This window comes from Anopheles cruzii, chromosome 3, assembly GCF_943734635.1.
Source record: "Anopheles cruzii chromosome 3, idAnoCruzAS_RS32_06, whole genome shotgun sequence".
Lineage (NCBI taxonomy): Eukaryota > Metazoa > Arthropoda > Insecta > Diptera > Culicidae > Anopheles > Anopheles cruzii.
Window position 1 is genome coordinate 62,978,743 of NC_069145.1, and position 26,173 is coordinate 63,004,915.

The window sequence follows — 26,173 nt, forward strand, 5'->3', positions numbered from 1 at the left end:
ATTTCGAACGCGGCCCCGTGGCGGCCCGGTTCTTGTCCCGAGGATACGCAATTTTCATCTGATAGGTTCCATGGCTTTATTTTCTAACCCGAGCGTGGCGGAGTGGGTGGGTTCCGTAAGTGTTCCGCCCGTCCCGGAGCACCGTCGTCACTGTTACTAAATTGGATTCGTACACTGATTGCAATCTTCCATATCGGGCTGAAACTCTTCTATCTGCAGCGTGGTTTCGAAAAACCGATACTTGGCGTGAACCGTTTGCGAGGCCTGCCGGAGCACCAGCTCCGTGTTGGTGTTGGGTGCTGACGAGAAGCGAACGAAAGGGAGGAAGAAAAGGTTAAAAATAAGAGGAACACAAACAAACATAAGATAAGAGCGCTCCCGTTACCGGTAAGTTATGCTACGGTGTGAAGGTGGCGCAAAGGTAGGGCAGGCTCCTGGGGCTAGAGCTCGTTGCGGGCCCCGGAAGTTGCGGTTTGTGTTTTGTTTTCTTTGCCATTAAACCAAGGTTTTGGTTGTTTCTTTAGCTTTTCTTTTTTTAACCGACTTCCGTTAACGTTTGATCATCTTGTGTTTCACTCTAACGACCAGTGTATGTGTGATTTAAATGCATGAACGTGAGAGTGGTAGGCAAAGTTATCGGAAATTGAGTTGCTATGTTGTGTGTTTGATAAACATCGAACGTTGAAATAATTAAATCGTTAAAGCACTGCTAAAACTCAATAAAGAAACCATCGTCAGTCGGCTGAGATTGGTTTAACAGCGCAATGTAACGAGCAATGAATTACAAATATATAATAACTAAGCAAAGCGCATTAAAATAGCTTAAAGGCAAAATTATGAATCGAAGCACTAAAGAAACAATACAAAATAAGCACAAAATTTCGCGCAAAACCGTCACTCCGCTATAAACAGATGAATTTTTAATTTAATTTAAACCACCCAAAGTGTGTCTGATGGCACTTTACCGAAAATGGTAAATTCCGAAACTCGGTAACGAAAGGAGCAAAAGAATAATCCCCGAAAAGTGTATGATTGAGTCCTTGGGATGTGATTTCGGAACCGTAACTGAGCACCGTAAGCCGCAAGCTCTCGAAGGAGTAAATTCAAAGAAGGAAGTACTTTCCATTCGCCAACTCCGGCCGCCCGGGCCTCGAGTAGGTAAAGTACTACCCACCCACCGGTCCTTCCCCACACCGCAACGCAACGCAACACGGAACCCGAGTGGGGGAGGATATACATTTTGCTTACCGACAGCCAAATGAGCAGCGAGCGCTATCTTGTTGATGCTGAGGGCCCAAATGCGCAGATTGTGTACTCGTACGACGCCCTCGATTTGCAGGAACGTTTGCATAACTTCGGTGTAATCGAGATACTTCGGGGTGCCCTCCATGAGAACCTGCCAGCGAAAAGGAACGGGTGCGTGAGCCGAGGCTATGATAACGGATCTCTAGCCCGAAGCGGGCCTCGAGGCGCCCGGGCCCGGGGGGGAGAAAAATAAAGTGCGTGAGTAAGTGTGAAGTGTTTTCCGGTACGGTTTGTTTGAATGGAACAATCCTGCGAGTGCTATTCCCTTCGCGAGGGATCCTCCGGGAGGCGAAAACAAAAATGCGGTCCCTGCGGTGCGAAAAGTGCAAAAGAAGCGGCGAAGTGCGGGCTGCGGAGGGAAAGAAGACGGCCCTTCAGACTCGGGCCCATCTTGGGCGCTGCGTTGGTAATAGAAATAAAATCAGTAACTAAGTGTGCAACCTTAAATCGGCCGCCCATTTTATTAGGTCGACAGGAGTATGAGGGGGCGTGGGGTGGCCGAGCGTCAGGGCGGGACGGGTGCTAAGCTAACGCAAAAATATGTAAGCGAACCAGAAAACCCGGAAGGCCGAGTGCGTTGGGCTTAACTGTTTCAAATTGAAATACAATATTCATTAGGATGTGGTGCGGGGATCAACGGGTGTGGCACACAAACTACGGGTACCGTCGGCCGTCAACCGGCTGAAGGGGCCCCAGATTGGCCAAAGCTGCTGTCTCAATTTCAAACGGCTTACTCGTCAATTGATACAGTTCTGCGGGGCTATTCCGGCCGGTCGATGGAAATGGAAATGCGGGGCACAGACTTGGAGACTTACAGAAACGGAATTCGATTGGTAAACCAAACACACTAATCGGAGGCCGTATTCGGAGGAACGTTTTGCCCTCTACTAGGGATGCGATCGAAGCTTGAAGCTTGAGAAGGCAACAGTTAAAGATGATTGAGCCATTTAGAGCTTCTTAAAATTTTGTACTGATATTTTTCTAAGAGCTATGTGACTAAATACAATGTTTTAAATTTGTGTGTTGTATAAATAACTCAATTTTGGGCAAATATTTCGTTTTGGAAATTCAGGGCGTTTAAAGGAATGTTGAGTAAAATTGAAGAATTGAGTGGCAAACATTGCAACAAATGAATATGCAAAAACATTTTAAATGAATTCAAATTTATCAAGTGAATAAAACATTCCGTCTTAGCTTTGACTTGAAAAAATCCACCATATCGTTGTGTAGTATTGATTCGAATTCATCCCTTAGCATCTAAGGGGTACACTTTCGATGTCAGATTAAAGCTGAACTACAAACAACAAGCATGATCCATCCATAGTAACTCGCTGTTATTGAAATAGCGTTTACCTTGAGCAAGATGTGAGATATGAATATTACTATGAATATATTTTATTAAATGAAAGCACTGGCAAACATTATTAGAACTCTTGTGTATCAACAGATTGTACAAAATTCCCTCATATGTTTCACTCGTCTTGCTGATAAATTTTCACTTTGCTGAGATTGTTAAACTTAAACGAGAATAGGTTGTTAAAACTATACATTCCTTCTGGTTGGATTTTTTGCATGCATTTACACAATAATAAGTTGCTATAAACCTTTCTGCCTTATTTAAAAATAATAATCTTTTAAATCTCTATTCAATGTTTACAGTGGTGTACAAAGGCAGTATTTATGCAAATAAACCAAAACGTGTTGCTAAATAAAAAATTTGAATTCATGTGTTTTGTATAAAAGAATTACCCTTACAAATATTTAGGAAAAAAGAATACCAAAAAATAGTGCCGATGCCTTTTAGCTGGTCCTGGTGCATTCACAACCTAATTAGAATTCAATCAATGCACTTCTTTCGCGATCGGTATTTAGGAGAAATTTTGGCCTTTCCAATTAACCTCATTGGAAACGGGATTACATGGGATTGAGCGGGGGGGGCCGCGTGAACGCTGAATCCACCGACCGCAGGGCCGATTTCTAATTAAGGGGCCTCCGAACACTCCGAATACTCACCACGATGGCATCCTTCATGATGGCGATGGTGGTACCGAGGACGAGCACCGTAAACACGAACGTGCAGATCGGGTCGATAATGTTCCACTCGGGCTTGAAATAAATCACCAGCGCCGCTATAAAAACGCCCAGGCTCTGCACAAAATCACTCAGCACGTGGATGAATGCCGCACGGACGTTGATGTTTTCCTCCTCGTGATGGTGAGCCGCGCCACCGCCACCGTGACTGTGGCCGTGATGATGGAGCGTGGCGCCCATTCTGCGAATGCGAGAGCCAATCACACACGAACGTCGTCAGAGCGTGGCAAACGATAGCCGGAATTTCGGAACCAGCGGGTCGACGAATCTTAAGAAGTACGCAAAGTGTGGTCCACCAAGCGAGTGGCACCGAAATGCAGTCGGCCACCTGCAACAAGCGTGCTGCAATGCACCTGCCGTAGCGCAGGACATCCCTTGGACACATCCCCGGGAGGGCTGCCTCCTGGCGAACCGAGGGCTCTAAACTCCTCTTGCACTGCGGTGCACATATTTTCAACGCAACAGCTTATCACAGTCTGGATGGCTGGATCTTCCCCGAACCGGGTTATTTGTTGGGACAGCCTTTATTGCACCACCGGCCGGCCGCTCGTGCCAGAGGAACTCCCGCTAAGGCAGCGTAAGATGGGGCCCTAGTGAAGGCCGGAATCAATAATTTACCATCGTTACCAAAGACTTCCACACCGGGGGGGCCGAATTGAGCACAGTCCACGTGCCCCCGTTGCAATGTTCCCTGGGATTTCAATTGCCTCAGAGTCGCAATTCAATTATCCTGCGAGTAGCCTGTGGGGCGGCGACCTCACGGTGAGCAAGAAGCCCACCAACGCCAACGGGGATTTAAAAAGTTGGAGCCCACCGACACGCGGACCAATAAATTCTTCGCCCCCGGGCTGCGCACTGCGCCCCAAGGCATCCAGGCTCGAAGGCGATAAACTGGCGCAATGGGGAAAGCTTGTTCCGCGAACTGTCACCGTCCGCCGTGAGCCTCCAAAGTGGCTGGCGAAGACACGGCGCCACTGCGCTGGATTAAGATGAAACTTAATACCGTCCATTAAGTCTACAAATGAAGGATTATCTTCCACAATCAAATGACAACAGCCGGTCGCAACACCGGCATTACACGGTGCCTCATTGCGGCCACGAAGGCCGCAGTCCACCCGGTCGATTTTCTTAATGGCCAAATGACGAAGTAAAAGGCGGGTTAGTGAGGGTGTGTGTAATCAAGCAGCTGTTGGTCCGATTGGCCACTCTCGATGCCTTGAAAATGGTTTAATGTGATTAGCGCCCTTTGCGAAATGGATCACGCGGATCGATACACGTACGACGGAGGATTACATGTGTCTGGCCGCTCCAGTCACAGGCACAGGACGGGAAGACTGGTAGTTTCGTAACGGCTCGATAAGTGCCTAATCTCGTGTCTGCTCCACCGGGATGACTCGTGTAATCTGACACCCTAGAAAACTGTTACGTTCTTTTGTTGCATTATGGCTCCACACGAAAAAGGAACTCTACGAAAGTCTACGTTTGGTCTTGGCTCGCGTAATTAACACAACATATGGTATTACGAATCAATTTGCCATTTTTTTTATCGAAACCACGAAACGCAACTCAACGATGTCTGTTGGCAGAAAAGGATAACTAATTCCACGCCAATTGCTTCAAATCTCTCAGCTCATCACTGACAAAGACTAATAATTTTCAAAACATAGGCAAAAAGGCGTGATTGTCGATTTTTAAATTGATATTATAACATCATTATGTAGATCCTATTTTGAAATGCCTTGTCACAAAATTTAGTATAAAGAGATGAATGATAAGCTATTTGCAGCTCAAAGTCTCTATAATTCATTAAACAAACAAACAAACTTGTCACAAAATTGTATTGAGCCATATTTACATCATTTTCAATTATGATTTTTTGAATTTCTGTAAGAACATTATTCTCTTAAATAGGGAGACAAAGCCATATACAAAATTATGATACCGTCGTTAATTAAAAATTATCGTACAGTTCTGTAATTTCATTTTTTTAGAAGTTATGAAAAAACATGTTGTGTTGAGCATAAGAAAAACATCAAACAGGTCAAAATATGTGCCTAATCGTATATGAGTAATTAACGTCGTCATTCAAATACTGGTTTTGAAACCAATTTCACATGCATTTAGCTTAAGATAAACAAACTTCAAGAACCTGTAAACAAAATCTAAACAGCAAAATCTCATAGCAAAACTTACATCACGTTAACCAAAATACCGAGGCCAGACGTTATCAGCATGATCTCACCGTCGAGCTCGAAATCTCGGCTGATTGTTCGCAGGATCGCCATGTAGAACAGGATGGCCGTGACAACCCAGATCATCAGCACCGAGATGAGCGCCCCGAGCACTTCCGCCCGGTACCAGCCGAAGGATAACCTGAAAAAAGAAAGCGGCGGTAGGAATGGGAACCCTTTTTGTAATTCGCTAATTTTACAAGGTTACCGTTAAAGTTGCCACCCACTGCATTGTGCCCGGTGATACAAAACAAGCGGAGGAATACGAGCATGGCCTGAACACGCTTTAATCGCGCGGCGTACCTTTTATGTTTAAATTTGAAACATCAAACTCCAAACTGAATCACTGAACTTTTGCCCCGGACGCTTGTTGTTGCGTTGTTGCAATAATGTTACGGAAAGAGGCCCCAAATGCACCAACCCCGTTCGTTTTGCGTTTGATCTCACGCGAAGCATAAATCGTTCCCATAACTCGCCCATTCAACCGGAGCTCCGGTGCAGGCGGCTCGCGTAACTCCCACGGAAAAGTTTTTCACTCTAATTACATTTAGAAAAAAAAAAACCGGCGAAGATCGGTCACCGGGCGAACTGACCAGTGATGCAAAAAAACTATCACCTGCGCCAAAGATCGTCACCATGGCACTCGCACTCTTTGATCCACCAGAAGACGCCCCATCCGTGGTGGAAGATGGAAAGCTATTAAAACTTTTCGCCCCTCCGGACAGTTCCGGATCAGGATCCAAGCACGATGCAGCATCCTTTACAAGGTCCTCCGCTCCGGCCAATCACTTACCGTTTGGTTGAGGGCCGTGCCGCGATCCAGAGCGCCAGCAGCGATATCATGAAACTGGCCAGGTCCGCCATAAGATGCGCCGCATCCGTCGCAATGGCCAGACTGTTCGAGTAAATACCACCTGAGAAAGAAAAACCGGGCAGCATTAATGGTGCTTGGTGTGCTTGGGTCTCCTGGGGTAATTGGAGCAAGGAACGGAGAAAGGGTTTCCTAGGTGTTCCCCGTCGACGGGGACGAGATGCAGAGAACGAGTGCTGGGCCCGGTCGGCGCCAGCAATTGCATCCAACAAGTGGAAACAATAAACCATTTCCGGCCGAGCATGAACCATCGTCATCATCACCATCGTCATCATCGGCATCGTCCGTCGATTGGCGCGGCCCCGGTACTCGGTGTCTTGCCAGGTGTTGGGTCCTGAATTGTTGCATATTTCACCGTACCGACGGTGCAGTACTTAACAGCACGACGGCCGGTGCCGGAACGGAACCGTAGTCGAACCACCCGGGCAGGAGCTTACCTATTATCTCGGCAATCATAAAAATGATGCAAAGCACACTCGCCAGAATGAGCTTCTTGCGCGCTATCTTATCGATGCCTTCCGTGCGCGGCTTGTGGCAATGGGCTGCAAGTGGAGGAGACGGGCAAGCAATTACATGTATGCGTGCGTTTGACACGCTGAATTACTCGGGATTATAAATCACAGATGAAACGCTGCTATGCTGCGGCCCGCACTTATGCTTATGACGTTCGGGGTGATTACAAAAGTATTATCCGACTCTAAACACTGTTTCACCGTTTCACGTGCCGGTGCCGGTGCTGCAAGCAGCGTTGCATAATTAGTCTGCAGAGCACCGTTAAGTGAAACTTACTTTGGCTTCGGAGGAGGCGATAAATGTGTTGCCTCTCACGAGAATGTGTTGAACTTTCGGGACGGGGTCGTGCGGAAACATTACCCTTGCGAAAGTTCCTAATCGATAGTTGATTCCACAGACGATCTGCGGGCTAGTTTTTAATGGAAAGGTTTAGTTTTAGCTAAGGGAGTTTAAAATTCAGCGAAACAGCGTAACACTTCGAACGCATTCGTTGATTAGTTTCACTAAAATAGTTTAGAATGAAACCACTTTCCACCTTACCATCTGCAAAAAAATGCAGTGGAAGCAGTTTCCTTAATGAGCCTTTCATAAGGACATTAAAGAGAAATCACAATACAAATGTCACTACTGCATCCTAAATAAAGTCTGACGTTCTGTTGCAAGCCACCAACTTAGAAATCAAAGAAGAAAAACTCAATAGCTCCAATCGATTCGAAAGAATGCAAAAAAGAAAGCAAACTTTCGCCAGGATAATGGAGTTCCGGATGAAAAACAAACCGCAGCAGCTCGGTAATTAAAAACCACGGCCACGGGTAAGGTCTCGGAAAAGTTTCCTTCAATTTTATGCTTAAAATGACCGTCAGCGAGTGTGATTGAAACTTTCTGTCCGCGGAAAAGCAAAGCTCGAAAACTGTGCTCACCGAAGGGATTCAGAAGAAAACTAGAGTTTCTTCCGTTTTAGCTCCAGCAGTTTCACCGAGCAGGACACCGATCACCGAAGCCTCGATTGCCGTGTCACCACTCGTCACTCTATCGGCCATCTCACGCCGTCACATTCCGGATGGCGTTTTCAATATTCCTCCGTTCGCACCGGTTTTCTGGTGGCTGTGATTTTCTCCTATCTGCAGGTCGCCAACTTCTTCACGCCTCGTGTCACGAATGAGGCGTTCCGTTCCGAGTGGCGGCCCCTAGGCCTGTACGGAAGCAATTTTCCAAACAGCGTCATGCGTTTTCTTTGTCCTTCGGTGCCTCCATTCTGGATTTTTCTTCCAGTCTGGTGGGTTCCGTTTCCCCCCGGGGGTGCCGGACGAATTCTTCTCAGGAAAAACAAGCTCCAGCACGACGTGGCGACCGTCACGGCTCGGACAGCCAGCCGACGGGCTAGGCCCTGCTCCCTGCGGTCGGCTGTCAGGGGACAGAGTTCCTCGCACTTATGCAACCCTTCTCGCGAAGAACATTCTTTGCGTTTTGCAGCAAAATTGCATGCTGTCTATCATTCTGCGGTAACATCTCCTGCCAGCCGCCCTGTCACCGGGGCAACTGTTACGGACAGAGAGCTAGCCAGCAATCACCGACAAATTAACACCATTGTTGTAGAGGCGCTGCAAGGCGCCCTGGATTGTGGTTGTTTCAGCTACGATTTCCAATTATACACGTTCGAGCTTCAATACACATTGTTGAAGTAAAAAAAAATGGGCGCAATCCTATTATGAGAAGGCTTCACAACCGTTACAACTTCCGCATGTTGGTGCTTCAACATACAATCCAAGACATCAGTCTAAGCCCGAAGCTTTCAATTGTGCCGATTAGTTTCATCAAGAAGCAAAACGCAGCTTCTAATCGCCGTCTGTTCGGGACATTCGGGCCTTGCGGACGTATGCAGCGAAGCTTAGCATCGTAGCCCTGCTACGAAGGAAGATTATGCGTAGATTATGTTATTACAGCTCATCAAACTGAAGGCGCCCGATGCATCATCAGCGTTTGCGTCGCCTGCCAATCAAGTGCCTGCAAAATCGAGTCGAGCAAGTCGACCATCGCCACCGTAAAAGATTAATCATGGTCCGGCTTTCTCTCGGCTGCTAATAAACCAACCGCTCAAGCATCATAAACCACCGCCCTGGGAAGCAACCGAAGGATCGGTGATATGATGAGCAAAATGCTGTGCGTCGCTCCGTGAGCCACCCTCAGGGAGCAGACAAATGCTGCGTTTGACAATCTGTTTTGCAAATATTTGCAGCCGGCGCCGGGTTCGGTTAGGACAACTCTCCGAACTGAGCCGTACACTTCTTCGTATGTTCACAGTGAACCTAATTTTCACATTCACATCTGAAAGAGGCTTGGGCTCGTTGGGCAGTGCTGGCAGTTGCAGGGCTCCGTTTTCGTGACACAATGCTAGCCTCTGATTCTAAGAAGAGTGCCAAGGTCGGAAAAGTCTGAAGCATCAACATGCTGCTCATCTTCAGGTCCCTTAAGTCTGGTTTGCTTCAAGTGGCAATTGTTGCCGAACAGACAGTTGTGACGCAGCGCTGTGGTGCCAAATTTGCCGTTGGCGGATTGTACGCCACATTTTCTTCGAAAGGGGACACGCGGTTTGTCAAAAATCCAAAACTCACGTAATTCGTATGCAAAAGAAGGAATGCAGTGTGCTCCGACAGCAATAGAAAAGGCAACAAGCAATCTCTTGGACTCCGAGCGGAACTCTATTTAGTTCGGCAAAACTTAAGATATGTTTGCCTCGAAACACAAATTTCTCGAAACATCGATTGATTTCAACGTCAGAAACTTTGGTCAAAACCCGCTAAAAAAATATTAAATAGCACTCCAATATTTTTTAAAGTATAAGTCGGACTTGGGACAGTGTTGATGTCAAGGAGCATCGTTACTGAAGCGTCTGAGGTGAGCCGAAAATCACACTCCATTGAATTATGAAATATATTTCGAATCCTCACACCAAACTGATCAACGGCAACTGATCGATCGAAGAAACGAAACCTCAAAGTAACATCCTAACCACAACGCCTTAATGGCCGCTTGAGTGGTCTCACGGCAATCGCAGAGCAACCCGTGGTGGCGCTGGCCACGAACCAGCTGTTAATTAAAATCTTATTTCAAAAGGTCACGTCGCTGTTAGGAGCTGCCGCTTTAATGTCACCCCGAATGCACCGCGGGGTACCCACGGTGTCGGAGTCGAACCCGGAGCGAAGTGAAACAGTCATAAGGCGGTCCACAGCATAAGCAGCAGCAGCAGCATAAAAGTGGAGCACAGCAGCAGGACACAACAAAAGATAAAAACGGCAAACAGACACCAAGAAGGTAGAAGTCAGCTCTCAACTCTCACTCTTACAGTCAATCTTCTTGATGCTGAGCTCGTTCGCCAGCTCGCAGCATGAGTCGGCCAGCTGTCCGTGCACGCAATAGATGATGGAGCGCTGCGCCGTTGGCTGTTGGGTGCCGTCCACGGGGCCGGCGGGTGCGGACGGTGCCGCCGTAGGCGAGCTGGCAGACGTCCCATAGTTTTTCCGGAACTCGCTGCAAGTACAAAAAGAGAGAGAGAGTGAGAGAGAGAAAAGAAGCGCCAGAAGTTAGTTAACGCCAAGTACTGGAGCCGCCGGAGCAGGAACCCTGCGGAACACAGCTCGAGCGAATAGAAATCAAACAAAACGGGAACAACAAAGATGAAGACGAAGAAGCGGAAGAAGCATGCGGCTACTTCCGCCACCCGGAGGCAAACCCATTATCGAATGGCTGCAGCGCGGAAACCCTGGGCCCCGGAGTTATAAATTGAATACGCGGCGAGAAGTAATCCTCCTAAAAAGGTGCCGGTCTCATTCAAAGACTCGCCGCGAACCCGCGGACGCTCCCACCCCCCACGCCCCCCCCCCCCCAAACCCGGGGGGGGGGGGACCGGGAAGAAAACCGAGGGCCACAGAAAAACGCCGTCAACAGTCGTTGCACAAAAATGCACATATTCAAACATACGGCCGGCTTGGCGCGGCGGGTCGTGAACGTGAGCCAAATTGATATGGAACCGTGCTTCGGGACCCCGGCACGCTGGCCAACGATTATTAATCGACAATTGCATAACCAGTGGCGCAGACATGGAAATATGCTGCGGATCCGACCGGCCCGGCGGAGTTTGGAGCGAGAAGTGGCACAGCCCGTTTTGCTCGTTGAAAGCAGTTAAACTTTCGGCGGAAGCTCCCAAAGTCCTGGAAAAACACCGACACTCCGTTCACAAATATTGCTATTTTTGTTTGCTCCGGAAAACGGGCCAACCCCTCGGGCATCCAAATGAAGTCGCCCTTTCTTCTGAGGCCCATCGAAACCGGTGCCAAAAAATGGATTACAGAAAATGGTTTTTGCAAAAATTGAAACTATTTCATCGGGCGACCAAACGACCCACCGGTGGCGGCGCTTGGCGTCGTAAATTTAGCATCTTTTTTTTTGTATTTCGTTTGTTTGGAGCTTCTCGGGTGGCCATCAGCCCATCCCGAAATGACTGCTTCATCTGGCTTTGGGCCCGACTGCGCAAGTCCGATTGGATTCCAACCAGTTTTCGGCGAAATTCGGCCCAGCCCGGCCCGGCAGCTGCATTCGAAGAAACTCCGGGGCTCCTGGGCAGCGATCCCGGCTCGGCAAGGCCCCCGGTCCCGGAATGTAATGAATGCAGTTCGGCAGGACACACATTCGACAAACGATCTCTTCCCGGAGGTGCGCCCGGTCCTTCCCCCAGGATGGACAGTAATTTACTGCAGTGGCCATAAGTTTCCGCCGATGCATTCGGGAGCCCCGACCGGTTTCCAGGAAACTCCAAAAAAACGCCCGGCACACGGAAAACTCCGGATTGGTTGCCGTTTCTTTTTAATGAAATGACTTTGGCAGCACCAGCACCGGACTCTGCAGGGTGGCCACAGCTGTGGTAATAAATGAATGAATGTTAAAATGGGCCGCTCCTGACTGCTAATGGCGTTCCCGAGCTCCGGGTAGACTCCTCACTGGGCCGGAGTTTTATTTTCCCGAGCCCCGGCCACTGCTGCTGCTGGTGCTGCTGATTATTCCATCCACCGATGCTGGTGACAACGGACATTTCCAGATTTAATTTCCACCCGCCAGCCAGCCAGTATGTGACGCATAAATCATTTTTAAAAATTAATGAGCACCACCACTACCAGCACCGTGGCGCAGTGGCCCCGGGCGGGCTCGGACGGAGAAATCAAACAAATCCAATTACCAAATTCAACAATCGTTTGAATGTTGATGAACTGCGAATGCGGACCCTCTTGCAGACACTCGTGGCCCAATTTTTCGTGGAACGCGATCGGGTTTCCATCGCAACTGACAACACACGATGGCTCCATGTTTCCGGCATCGACATGGTCTCGGATTGCAATGCTGAGAATTTTCCGTACACGGTACGATTTTATTAATCTGGGGTTAAGATCGAGCCAGCCCGGTCGCTTCACATCGCCGTGTAAAATGTGAGAGGTTGTCATTTATTTGTTTTTTTTTTGGAAAAAGATTAATTAGTTATTAAAATATTAACAGCGGCATCAATATGCGGGGTTTTTTTGCTACGCTCAATGCCTAGCGCAACAAAGTTTGTCATGTGAACGGTTGAAAAATATGTGACAGTATGAGTAAATGTTTTTTTTGGAATCGCTCTTTTAATATGTCGAATGTTGGTTCGAGGAATAAAATTATGACGATAAAATTACATTTTTATTTCATCTCCGATACACCCCTTTGCAGTATTTGAGACGCGCAAAACAAAATTCGTATGAAGTTTCTAGCTTGAAGTTTTCGGGTTGTCCTGTCTGTTTCCCTCCGTTTAGTCGGAGTTAAAGAAACAAGTTTTAGGTAACTAGTAAATTCACTTAATTATGAGTAATGATATCGTCATGTTTTTTTCTGTTTTAATATTCAAACTGCACTATCCAGGGCAAGAAACGCGAGATAAAGAATGTACAAGACATTGCCCTGTTTCTCAACTTGTAAGATGGTCAAAACCTTAAAATATTGTAAACAAACCGATGAAGAAAGTCCAATGGTAATAAATAAGAGTTTTAATAGTAGAAAACTGAAGCTCTACCAACTGAGGTAATTCAACTTATCAATGCTGGTGAAAAATCTGCAATAATACGAATTCATAAACGTATGTTGAACATCTCAACCACAAATTCTTTTCTACCCGCCAAAAATATGCAAATAATGGTTTGATCAAAAGGCACAAAAGTCCCTTCTGTGCACGTCATCCAAAGTAGAGTGAATGATACAGGTAAATCCGCTGTTAATCTTCCTTTTTCTGGGAATAGGTGCTCATAAATAAAGAAATAAATACATCAATAAATAGACGATAATTAAAGTTAGTGGCCTTACTGAGTCGTCTTGATTGGAAAGCTTACAAAAACTTGATAAAAAAAGCATTCACAGACGGAATTTCACTCAGTATATTGCACCAAACAATATGTCTAACAATAATACCCTAGGACTGTAGAAAGAACCGCCTGACAAAACCCCGTTGTTTGGCAATATTGTCGCAGCCCAACGACATGCATTACGAAAAAAGCTTTGTTGGTGTAGTAGGTTAGGTTGGTCTAAGTATGATATCCTAAATATGTTTGTAAAATCCTCCAATTAGTTAATTCAAATACTAAAATAAATTGTTCATCTTCATATTTCAAGAAACCATTGATTTAGTCGAAAGAAACTCTGCTGCTGTAGACACTATACTTCCATCAGACAATCTGCTCAATGGACTAATGGACAATCCATATCTCTTCCAAAAAATAACATTTATAAATTAGGGTAAAACGTTGCAAAAACAAAAACAGTTAAAAAATCTACTCCCAGACGTTTGCGTTGAAAGCTCACTATTGATTTAAAGCTAGTATGTAAGTGATTGTAAGAACTAAACCGTCTTTAATAACGTTACCGCGTTTACCCAAACTTGCTACAAAGTTTTACGATGCGCAGCGATGCAGCGAAAAAAGCGAATACTCAATTGTGATGTAAAGGGAGCCAAGCTGGGTTCGGAGCCCCATCGACATTCAGCCCAATTTTCGCTCTCTCGACTCGAGCAGCATACCAAACTAACGAGAGACGATCCCCGGGGCGAAAAGTTCGCATCTCGTGAGGGACGTTTGTGTTTTTTTTTTGTTTGGCTTCGATTCGCCCTTTCCTGTTGCCCAAGAAAGGGGAGCTTTCAATGAAATCTAATGCCCGCCGGTAATGAGGTTATGAGTCAATCCCATCAGTGTAATGATGCCGAAGCGTAGCCCGAGTTCATATTCGGGGTGTCGAGTGGCGTCCCGGCAAATGACTGCTCTGCCCGGCCCGATCCGGCCCAGTGGCCAAAAGTGGTTGGGTCACCCCCGTAACGAGCCGCCAGCGGAGAGCCAGCGCAGTGGCCCGGGTAAGCCACCGGTAGGCAACCCTGCCATAATCAGTGTGAATGTAAAACATCAAGCGACCCTCCAGGGTGCAGTTCGAAATGGCTTTCAAATGATTTGCCTGCGAAAAAGGGTTTTCGGCTACCATTCGGACCGGTTCCATCTGGTACGCCGAAAAGGCTCGTCTACTACTACTACGAATGCATGCCGGATGTGGCCCGACTAAGTGTGCCCTGTGTAAGGTCCGAGTTTGTGGCCCCGAGCCGTATTAGCATTTGTTTAGGATTATCCGAATTTTATATCCTCCAATGGCTCATAAGTGTGAAGTCCACCACCGGTGCCCGGTCCTGCCCGAGTAGCCTAGCAGGTCATTGGCAAGCAACACTTACCTACGTGCGATAAGCGTGCAAAGCCTCTGCCGTTTGCAGGTGTTTATGGCCAGGCTGGCAGTGTATAAAAAAAAACGGAAACCGAAATCCCACACCAGATAGCAGTGAACTCCGTTCCCAGCGCCACCGGGTTTAACAGGATATCTGCATACTTGACTCATAGTTCGTAAAAACTCTCAAAAATTATTGTAGTAACTCCGGTGGCCCATCCGTGAGCATCGAGAACATACGGTTCTTGCCGTCCTGCCCAAAACTGTGGCAGCCGAATCCTAAAACAGTGGAGATAGAAACATTTACAGATACTCACGTTTTATGCTAATGTTTACGTAATCTCATAAAATAGTAACCCAACGCGTTGGTCCTTTTCTGCGGCCCTCGGTCGACCGTAGCATCGGTACGTGCGACACCGACCGAGCCGAGCTGCAAATGGGTCCAAAAGGGCCATCCGAAGGGCCGAGGACGGCCCTCGGACATTGCGGTGGCGGTGGAAAACCTCTTGAAAAACTATAAACCTTTTAGTATGATGCGAAGGTAAAGATGTCCCTCCGAGGCGAGGGCCTTCTCCAGCGCTTCAGTCGAACCCGACCCCACAGACAGCGGCACAGACAAGACAACAGAAAACCCTGCCCGTCAAGTGCGCCAAGCGAAAGGAGGCGGCTAAAGAAAACACTAGCCTTCAACCCACTCCGTACCAAGGTTTACGGGCAACCGATTCATCGATAGTGCCCGGCGGCCGTGATCTGTGTTCAATCTCCGCCCGCTCCGCGAGTTGGCCGAGAAGTCTCGGAGAGCCTTGCAAACGGGAGGCTGGGGTGTTGGAGCCCAGCCAGGGCCAAACTATTTCAGTCGTCGGGACCGAGACCCGCCCCGTCGGTCGGTTCATAAGCAAATTTATGAAAATGTAATCAATTTGTTGTAACGCAGTGTAACGCAACAGCATCGGGGTGTTCGGGTAATTGTACCATACTCCGGCGCCCGGCTGCGGGAGGGGCGACAGAGGTCACGGAATCGTTATCCATCCCCGGGTGCGTCGCAGCGGGACGCACTCGGGCACGTGAGCAGAATTGTTGCCCGAAGGCGATAACAGCAAACCGTACGGTTTTGCAATACAAACCAATAGATCGGCGATACGACATTGTTTGAGTTTTCACGTGGCCGTTGGAGTTTTCTACGTTCAATCTGCGCGCGCGCCCCTGTGTGTGTGTGTTCTCGTGGGGCGATGTTGAGTGCAAAACATGACACAAACATAAAAAAGTACTCAAATTGAATCGATTTGCATAATAATCGGCGCATAATACGACACATCGTTTCCGAACCGTGTGCTAGTTGTAGCTAGCATCATCACACGGTTTTAGTTTTATCATGGGAAATCGCAGAATGAATAGAGATTTGGATGTTGCTAGCTCCACTGTGGTCCCAACAAAATGCTCAATGCAATGTAATGAACCGTGTTATGGTGCTATGCACTCTCGTGCATCACAGGACGAGAACACAAATACTGGGAGTTATTGTGTAAAATGATCACCAAACCATAAACAGCGCCAGCATTACGACGAGCACACGAATGGAAAACATTGAAACTACCATGGCTAAGAGAAATAATAGCAGCTCCTCCACCAAATTACATTCAACCTAGTTTCATTCAACCGATTTTCGAGAGCATACTGAAAAGCAACATCACCATAAAGTGAACAGTATTTTTAAGAGATCTAATGATTTGTGCACCCACGCTGATAGAGCAGTCGGTAACGCTGTTCGCTGTCAGCGCAGCTGGCCGTGGTTCGAATCCCGGGATCGGTTGTAACTCAACCGGCCATGGTTTCGATTCCCGATACCGGCGTGACAGGGGGGTTGGCGCGGGGCTAACAATCCCGTCCGTAAAAATTAAATGTTACAGAAGAGCATCAGAGATTAGCATTGTCTCTGGTGCCAGGCCAAGACTGCTCAGCGGTTGTAGCGCCAAAAAAAAAAAAAAAAAAAAAAAAAAAAAAAAAAAAAAGAAGAAGAAGAATGATTTGTTCAATAAGTAAAGGAACAACGTACGAACGAAAACATCAACGAATCACGCCGAAACCGAATTGAACCTCTGGTGTGGAAAATGCAAAGGTTAAAATATCCCGTTGAATGTTTCAAATAAATCGAATGATGGTTCATTACATCATTCGATTTACCTCACTGTTCTATGAGCAGCGAACGATAGAACAGCCATCGTCGTTCCACTGAGAATCGACAAAACACTGAGCCAATAATTAAACATTTCAAAGGCAAATTAAGTAAATGGGTAAATTATTCCTCATGCTCGTGGGATTCATTGTTCATTCGTATTATTTTGTAACGTTGGTAACATTTTTTATTTCGGTTTTCAATCGAATTCAGTCTAATATCCATTCAACATCTAGGCGTTTGGAGCCAATGATGCGTTGGTGGTTTTCCCGCGACTATTTAATGTACGTGGGACCGCTAAGGACTTTTCAAATATGTATGCGATTTGATCGATGACGTTTGACGTTTTTTGTACAGGATCAGGTTTCAATTTATACATTCAGGTAGGTGCAATTACAAGATTTGAACTGATGTCTTTCTCGTGAAAACCCATTAAATACGGTAGCGTTTTTATGTTCACTACGTAATAAAGTACATATAATGAATGTGCCGATGCAAACATTTGCAGAAATGCATTCATTGTTGAATGATCTACTCGGTTTCTTCTTTCGTAACATCCTACTGCAGGCAAAAAATTAAGTGAAACGGTGCTCTTCAATTATCGGTGTTGTGATGGCGCACTATGAATTCCTTCCAAACGCCCAAAACCACTAATGAAGAATTCTTTTTGCGTATTATAAGTCGTTTATGTAATGTTATAAACAAGACCGGATTTGTGGAGAGACAATTCTTGGTTTCCGCATCACGTTTTCATGATCATTTTGCCTCGAACTCTATCAATATCTTTACGCAACCGCTCCGATCAGTGGAGATCAGACTTTCTTGCATAGAGTTGGGAATACTTAGAAGGAGATGACATAGATTGAGAAGATTAGATAAAGATAATGAATAATATACTAGCGCTTTCTTGTTAAAAAGATTGGTCGCAACGGAATTTGTCGGTTCCACTAACGAACATGTTCCTCGTTGCTCGCTCTTGGGTAGGACTAACTTCGATCTAAATCATCTGAGTAGTGTGTAGTGATGAATCAAATACACTCATGGGGGCAATGCTAAAAAAGCTAAACCACTGCACCACTAAACGTTGAAGTAGAACCTGCAACTATCTTTTACCCTTTAACTTATCTATTTAGGGCTGCCGTTCAGCTCGAGGAACGATTACCAAATCAAAGTGTGTGAAAATCTTTATCAAAACCACAGATTAAAGTGAAAGAAATCTCAACACACAACCGAGTGGATCGAATTACCTTCCTTTAAAATCTGAAAACTTCAAACCCAGCCCGAAAACCATCTCCACCTGTCAAACTTTTCCGCCCACCGCTCAAGGTCGGTAACGAGGGCGCTTGTCGATGTACTTAAACGGGAGAGCTGTCGCCACCGTCAACCCACGTTCCCAAGGACCGGCATACCTTCGGTTACCCCGCGAGGAACCGTTGGCCAAAACTCGATCCAGACCGCGGTCTGGTGGCTTGGCCCACCAAAAGGACTCGCAAACAAAGCAACCCCATCAGCGCGGCGCCCGGTGCTGTATGAGTTCGCGAACTTTTAATCCCTGCTCGATTCCTTCTGGAGTTCATTTTTCCATTCCATGGCCATGCCGTCCGCCATATTGTCCGCCGTCCGAACGGCGCGATGTTCCGTGCGGTCCTCGCGTTTGTCCTAAATTAAAAATAACTTTGAGAAAGTTTGCCCTGCTCGCGGCGCCGTGTGATATCAGATCCGGGGGGCTGCCGGAACCGCGCTGACAGTTCCACCGGAAAAGCAGCCCAAAAGCGGCCCCAGTGGTAAGCGTTGGATAAACGAAACCGGAAGACGAGATCCCGATGCGGTCTCGCGCGGCGGAACCCAACTTCCCGGGCGATCCGGCGCTTTGTTCAAACGTGGCCATCGCGCGAAAAGGACACGCCGAACGGGCGACGCAGGGCGGCCGGGTTTTCATTTACTCATTACATTACTTGGGGACTCTGGAGCCAAAGAAACTCGAGCCAACCACACACACATGAGACCGAAGACCGCCGACCGAAGGGCTGCTGCTGCACACAGCACGCTGTTTGAGAAGTTGTTTTTCGGACGACGGCCCGAGTCACCGGAGGGAATGCTCCAGAATTAGTTTCGTTCGGTGCTAGTGTAAGTACAATTTGTTTCCCTTTCGTGCCCAGCTCTGAAGCTGCGAGAGAGATTCGCCTCTAGCCCGGGTGGTCCGCGGCCAGGAAACGACATCCGCGGCGCAATACACCATCGATACATCAAATGCGAACCGTTGCAATGGGCTTCGTGCTCCCCGCGGGGGACCGCGCCAACTGATGCACTTGGCTGCAAACTGCACTTTCACCGTGCAAGCGCCGCGCAGGTACCACCGCCGAACACAACTATGTGGCTCCGATGCGAGAGCAATTTCCTTCGGCAGGACTCGTCATGGACGACGGGAAGCAAGCGAGGCGCCGGGCACCATAATGGATACACGAAACTGTCGTAAACCATCGAAAGGACGTGTTTTGCCAAGGGGAACAAATGTGCATTTTTCGTTTCAATTTTTCGCTTTTTGCAACCACGTGGCGGCTGCGCTACGCGACAAGTCACGCTGTGCGGGTGCCTGAAACAACTCGCCTCTAGCGATGCGATGTTGAAAACAAACAGGAACAGGGAAACTTTAGAATAGCCGCTTTGGCCACACATATGCCACTCAGTGCTCGGGCTTTTGTGATAAGCATTTCAATATTTATGTCATCTATTGTTACTGTGAACTTTTGCTGAAAAGACATTAATTTGGCAACAGGCAACAAAATAATATACAATTTCTTGCTCGATAGAAAGCTACCAGTAGGAATAACAAATTGCAAACAATAAATTTTAAAATAAGCGTAAACAAACACTCATTGAAATGAGCCCAACACATCTTGATTTACTAGTTTAGGCATGATTGAATGTGAGAATAGAGAATGCTAAATTTTGTTATCCGTTACAGTCCGGAGTTCCGAAATATTATGTGTTGCTTCAGTGTCAGTGGATTAATCGCTTTGAAGCCTTACAACGTAAAGCTTCACTTGGCTCCTACTTGGCTTACGATCACTCGAGCATTGTAGACGGTGGACTCAAGCCGTTTTGGCATATAAGATCTTGACTTTCCGCATTAATTGTCTGACACTCTATTGTTCTATTAAATTTTTTCGTTCAGGTTCGATGTTCGGCATAGAATTGCTGAACGGTCGTCCCTTACCGGAAATACTGACCCGTTTCTAGCTCTTACTGGTTTGTTCTCGTCACTTATTGATTTTAATACGAGGTTTGTTCAAAAAGTATCGCGACTTTTCAATTTCCGCGGGCTACGTATATCCGATTTCCGATGTTTTTGTGGCGTTGGATTGCTACACATGTCAGTGATTTTTTGGTGAAAAGTTGAAAATTTTTGAAAAATCAGTCAATTTTTGACAATTTTTTTAGTGTGCACGTGTCTTGGCCCATCGTCGATTTTTGTCTCTTCCAAAAAATGGATGGCAAAGAATCTTTATCAAATTTTGTATGAAAAACGAAATTAAGTACTCGGACGCAATCGAAATGTTGATTGTGGCTTATGGTGAAGCTTTTAAGACCAAAAGCATTGCTTATCGGTGTTTCAAATTTTTCTCAGTAGGCCGAGAAGATGTGAACGTCGAAAAGCCTACTTTGATCGATTGCGAACAGTTTTGTTTGCAGTTTTCTTCGATTGCAGGGTCGTGTTTCATCACGAGTTGTTGCCAAAGGGTAGAACGGTCAATAAGGAATATTACCTAAAAATTATGTGCAATTTGCGCGAAGCAATCCACCACAAACGTCTGGATTTGTGGAAAAACAAAAATTGGCTTTTGCGACACTGCTAACACATCGTTGTTTCTGCGCGAATTTTTGGCCAAAACAACTCTCTAGTGATGCCAAAGCCACTTTATTCCCCAGATCTGGCCCCCTGTGACTTTTTCTGTTTTTTTCTGTTTCCAAAACTTAAATTACCGCTTCGTGGTCAATTAGAGTTTTGGCGTACACAAAAATCGACGATGAGTCAAAACACGCCCAAGCAAAACAGCTGTCCAAAATTTACTGATTACTCAAAATGGCCGAAATTTCTACCATAAGTCACTGACAAGTGTAGCAACCTAACGCTATAAAAACTTTGAAAATCGGATATACGTAGTCTGCGGAAATGGAAAAGTCGCGATACTTTTTGAACAAACCTCGTATACCTTTGTCAGTGTCGCATTGTATACTTATACAGTTGTCACTGACTGATCGTTTAGACAGCTCCTAAACCGCTTTCGTTTTCGTCTAATCAGCTGCGATTAGTTGTGGTGTTAGTTCTAAGTTATCAAAGTTAATAAACAAATAGAAACAAATAAATAAATAAAAAAGAACATTTTCTAGGATTCTTCAGCCATAGTTGAGGAGTAAAAGTTTCAAGTATTGAAAGTTTTAAATCTCCTTAGGTCATAAAAATATGAATGATTTAAACACATGTGCTTTAACAACAATAATGTGATAGTTAAACCAATCGTTCTTTATTTTCAAACAAGTGTACCATTTAAAAGGAGGGACAGTGCACATTAATTGTCTTATGGTTGGTTTCATTCAAACTAAACCTTCATTCGAACATAAGTTTTTCGAATACTTTGCGTTGAAGTGGCGAGTAGCCTCAGCCACTCGACCCACTTTCCCACAGTATTGTAGACCGCAGTAAATTAAATTGAATTCCTTCCAGAAACGATGCATATCGCCAACGTGTACGACGTGTTCAGGAGAATTTAAATCAAAGAATTTCAGAAGTCAGTTGAGTCAAACAACGTTAGCATATGTCCAATTTCTTTTTCCAAGAATGTGACCTCACCAACCCGTTTTCCAAGAGGTTCGCTTATTTGTTTACAGAACAAGAAGAGCCCTTTCGAATATTGAATATTGTTTATTGATATTTGTTTTGCACCCAAGAAGACACGTGTATGAGCAACCCTCCTCATGGCACTCCTCCCGGCAAAATCACTACCCTGGCCGAAACTAGAAGTGTTTGTAGGCCGCATTTATCTTCGGTCCCGGAAAATCGGTCGGCGGCCGAAAAAGACGAAAGAAAAAATGGTTCGATTGGCACGGTTCTGGTCTGGTGTCCAACTTTCAAACAGCACTCGACCTCACGGACCACTTCACGCAAATCCTCCAGACCATCTCAAGTGGCCACGGCCAAGGAATGCGGCCCCTTCCTGGCGGCCCGGCAGATCGTCACAAACAGTTCACAACTTTAATTAGTGCCATAACTATTCCGGCGGCCAATCGTTGGGGGCGGATGGACGATAGTCCAGACGAACGATGACGCCCGGCCCCCCCCCGGCAGGTCCTATGTTTGCTCATCTACGAGTCATCTCCGGGCCGGGCCGAGCCGTGAGTGTGATTCATGTGGTGGGCCTCCCGCTCTTTAATAGCACCGTCGGTGTGTTTGCTAGCTTTGGGCGAACAAACTTTGCAACTTCGTTGATGGCCTCCCCCTGATGGTTTCACTTCAAAGCCACACACACACAACACTCGGCTGATAAAACAAGCCAGATCGGTTATGTCCTGGCGTACACAGGCGAAAGGCAGAGAATGGGAGAGACACACACCCTAGACACTGGTCATTGGCGAATAATAAACTTTCTAATGACTTCTTGATGTTGGTCTAGGACCGCCCCGGGCGGGGTCTCGGGAGCAACATAAAAATACAAGTTGCAGTGCACGGCCTGCCGATCCTAAGCCGTCAGTTGACGTGATGTTCTGCAGCCGCACTCCAAACTTCGACAATCCACTGCAACTCCGCTCCGGGAGACTCCCGGCTGTCAATGAGTCGGCTGTCGTCATTTGAACGTAATTCCTTCGCCAACCTGCCCTTATCGTGCCCGGCCCATCGGGGCCGCTTAGAATGTGGGCGAGATGGGCGTAACGCCGCAGTCGTATAAACAACGACTTCGAGCAGTAGATTTATTCGCTTTCCGATGCACTACCGCATTCCGGACACACACACACACACACGCACACTGCTAACCACAAGACGAACTTTGTCCACGATCGGCATCGGCGGTACGTGTGAAAACGCGGCGAACGGAGTGCATTACTGCAAAATCCGATAGAAGCGAGGATGTTGGGCGCCTCAACAACCAACAACATTCAGCGCCAGCATAATTACGACGCCCCGCAGTCGAGAAGTTGGTAGCAATTAAAGCTCCGTACACTCCGGCGTTAGGTGCAAGCGTGACCTTGGAGCGAAAAGGATACGCCAAGCTGGACGACATGAGCAGCCGGGTTTTTCACCCCCCGTCCTCGACTCACACGCTTGTTGAGCGATCGAGAACTGGGTTACGATTGAAGGGTTTCCCTGGTTGATCCCTGGGCCAGTCGAGAGAATCCACGAAAAAGCGGAGCTTAAGGGCTGTTCCGCTTGCCGATGATCAACTCAACTGTGCTCAGAGGGGCTCAACGGAACCAACAAAAACACTCAAACTCAAAACTGAACTTCTCATGTGTGTGCGGTAGACGGAGCAGGAAGCAAAAAAAAAACAGTGGGCAGCCGAGGAATTCCCGCATCCAGTGGCGCAGAACTGTGCTACAAAAACCCAACTACCCAACAGCGAGGTACCAGCGCCACCACTAATCCACTGGAAAGTCATTAATCAAAGTCGAACTACCGACGAGACCGGTGGACTCGTCAGGAAGACAGAAAGCGCCCGGGTCCGCGCCAAGCCTGGCCCGGAGAGCCTGTGCTCGCGGAAGCAAAAATCCGGAATTTGAAACAAACCTACAAACGTAAAGCTGCGGAACCGGCCGGCCTCGCCGGCCTTAGGATCCGCTCCACCGGATGTACGTAATGGTTGCTGCCGCTGCTGCTGCTGCTGCACCGGAAGTACGGTAGCGGAGAAGTTTTATCGCAAAACAACCGAAACAACCGGACGCCCAAGGAAGGCCACGGTCATTGTTGAAACTGTTTCGGGTGGTGAGAAAAAATACGCTCACGCTCCCGTGGAGCAGTTCCGTATCCGGCAGATCCGATCCAGTGGGCAGTTGCAGTTGTGCCATTTTGAGGAGGACTTTGCCGGCATTAAGCTTTGACCGATTGATTGCGGCGATTGGCAGTTTGGATGTAAATTTAGTGTCCGACGGCTGACACTGGATCCGGGGCTGTTTGTAAAGAGGTCTCGTTACGGCTCCTTCAAGGAACCGACGAGGCCTAGTTCGGCCGAATTAGCTGCCAACAGGGATGATGAAACAACACTGTCAAGGGTGTATCGCGGCTTGGACTGGCCTCGGATGTTGAAGGGAAGTACATCGCGTTATCTTGCAGAACAAACTTTTGGCCGTCATGCTTGTGGAGTTGGCCCAGTTATGGTCCAGAGCTGACAGTGAGTGATTCATTCAAGTTTTGTTGTTGTTTGCTTATGAGTTACATGAATTATCAAATCACCACGGTACGAGGCAGTAGCCGTTTAACCTTCAGACTTTGATGTTGAAGTCCAATATGTGGTGTGTCTTTTAAATTTATTTGTGACCAAACTGTGTTCCATAGTTTTAAGATAGATAATTGATTAATTAAGTTTGTTGGACTGAATTAATTAAATTTCAAATTGTTTGAACTGAATTGTTTGGGCCTCTGTTTATGGGGCTTGTCTTTTACGAATAGATCCCAGAATCTGAATCTTTTTGCGCTGTTTTTCTGACTTGATCTACATTATCCAATCCAACATTACATTCCTCCTAAAAGTGGCTTTCTTTGGTATCAAATATATGATATCCGTTGTTTGCCATTCGTTTGTGTTTCTCAGTGTCTTGTAGCACCATTTAAACCTGGCTTTCCCTAACTTTTCGTCTCTGTGTGAATTTTTCTCTTTGTCAAAACGAAAGACCGACAAGTTTGTTTCAATCAAAACTGACATTAATGATCCTTATATTAGTTGATTTGTTCAGAATGAATGTTCAAAGTCAGTGACCAAACGAAAGAACCACACAATCAACAGAGAAAAATTCACATAAATGGGAAAAAATTGGTCGAATCGCAACTGTAGGTCAAATACAAGCGTTTAAACTTCCAAATTCCAAACAAATAAAACAGAAATGATGGAAGCAAAACACAACAACAAGCCAATGAAAGAGTTTGCAGAAAAATGGTTTAAAGACAACAAATATGAAGTCCCCTTTAACAACATAAAAGAGTTGCTAGAAGAAAAACATTTGTCATACTTCTCGAGCGGGACGTTAGCAATGTTTGTAAATTATGAAACCGAAAACATTCTTTTCCGCGGCCGGGATCGACAACCTTTTCGCAGAAGCTCCGGCTGTTCCGCGGGCGGGGTACAAATTGAATCATAAACGCATCGCCCTCGGTGGCCTTTGACCGCGATGGTGCGATGGTTCCCGACGAACTTCCGTCCGTTCGTGAGGTGAACCGGAAGATATTCACCGAGCTTTGGAAGCATTCGCGGCTCACGCAGCCCTTCACCGATGGGCGCACGTTCCGAGGCTCCGTTCGTGGTCAAAAATTCCTTCGCAACAATTCACTTTAATGAAAATCAATCACCATCAGCCAGGCCGGGTCGATGGGCCGGTGGGTCGGGCGTGCTTGGAAAGCACAAAACGGAACCCATTTTTGCAACTTCACCATTTTGCGCGCCAACCGCCTTCGAATTCGCGCCATCCGAGGTCCATCGATCGCAAACTTCCGGTTCGCGTGGCTCGCGTGCACGGCGCAACCACCCGTCGGGACGTCTGGGTGGAGTCGTCGCGAAACACCCAAAACACCGAGCGGCGTGACGGAGGCACCGGCCTGCCTGACCACAGGCCCGCGCCTGGACCGTCCCTCGATCTCGGCTTCGGCGTTTCGTTAATTAAAATTTATTTATTTACAACTATTCAAATACCTACGCGTCGCAAATGGCGCGGACGCCGAACTTACATAACCAAGGGCTGTTTCTGGTGCTCCTTGCTCATGGCGCTCCTGTCCTGTTTGATTGTTGCGGAAAGGTTACCCTCCCGGCAGTGAGCCGAGCCGTTGTTGAGCGGATTGGACCGGGGCCAGGAATTGCACACCACACACGGACACGGACGCACACAGCACAACGCACTATCACAAGAGCGCCCGGTTTGGCCGCATTGGCTCCGTCGTCACTGCAGACACACCTGATTGGCGAGTGTGTCCTTTGTCAGGGTCACCAGCGGCGGTCCGGCTCTTTACACGGACACAGTCGC

At 47.0% G+C, this 26,173-nt stretch overlaps 1 protein-coding gene across 1 annotated transcript; it reads right to left on the reverse strand.

The window, feature by feature from the left end:
* Positions 1–26,173, reverse strand: LOC128272349 (proton-coupled zinc antiporter SLC30A2). Its single transcript, XM_053010141.1, has 8 exons — positions 25,881–26,173; positions 10,355–10,539; positions 6,936–7,040; positions 6,421–6,541; positions 5,590–5,769; positions 3,319–3,577; positions 1,249–1,396; positions 1–299 (listed from the first exon to the last, which is right to left on the reverse strand). Exons 1-8 carry the CDS (start codon positions 25,913–25,915, stop codon positions 157–159), a joined length of 1,176 nt encoding a protein of 391 aa, XP_052866101.1. The 5' UTR covers positions 25,916–26,173; the 3' UTR covers positions 1–156.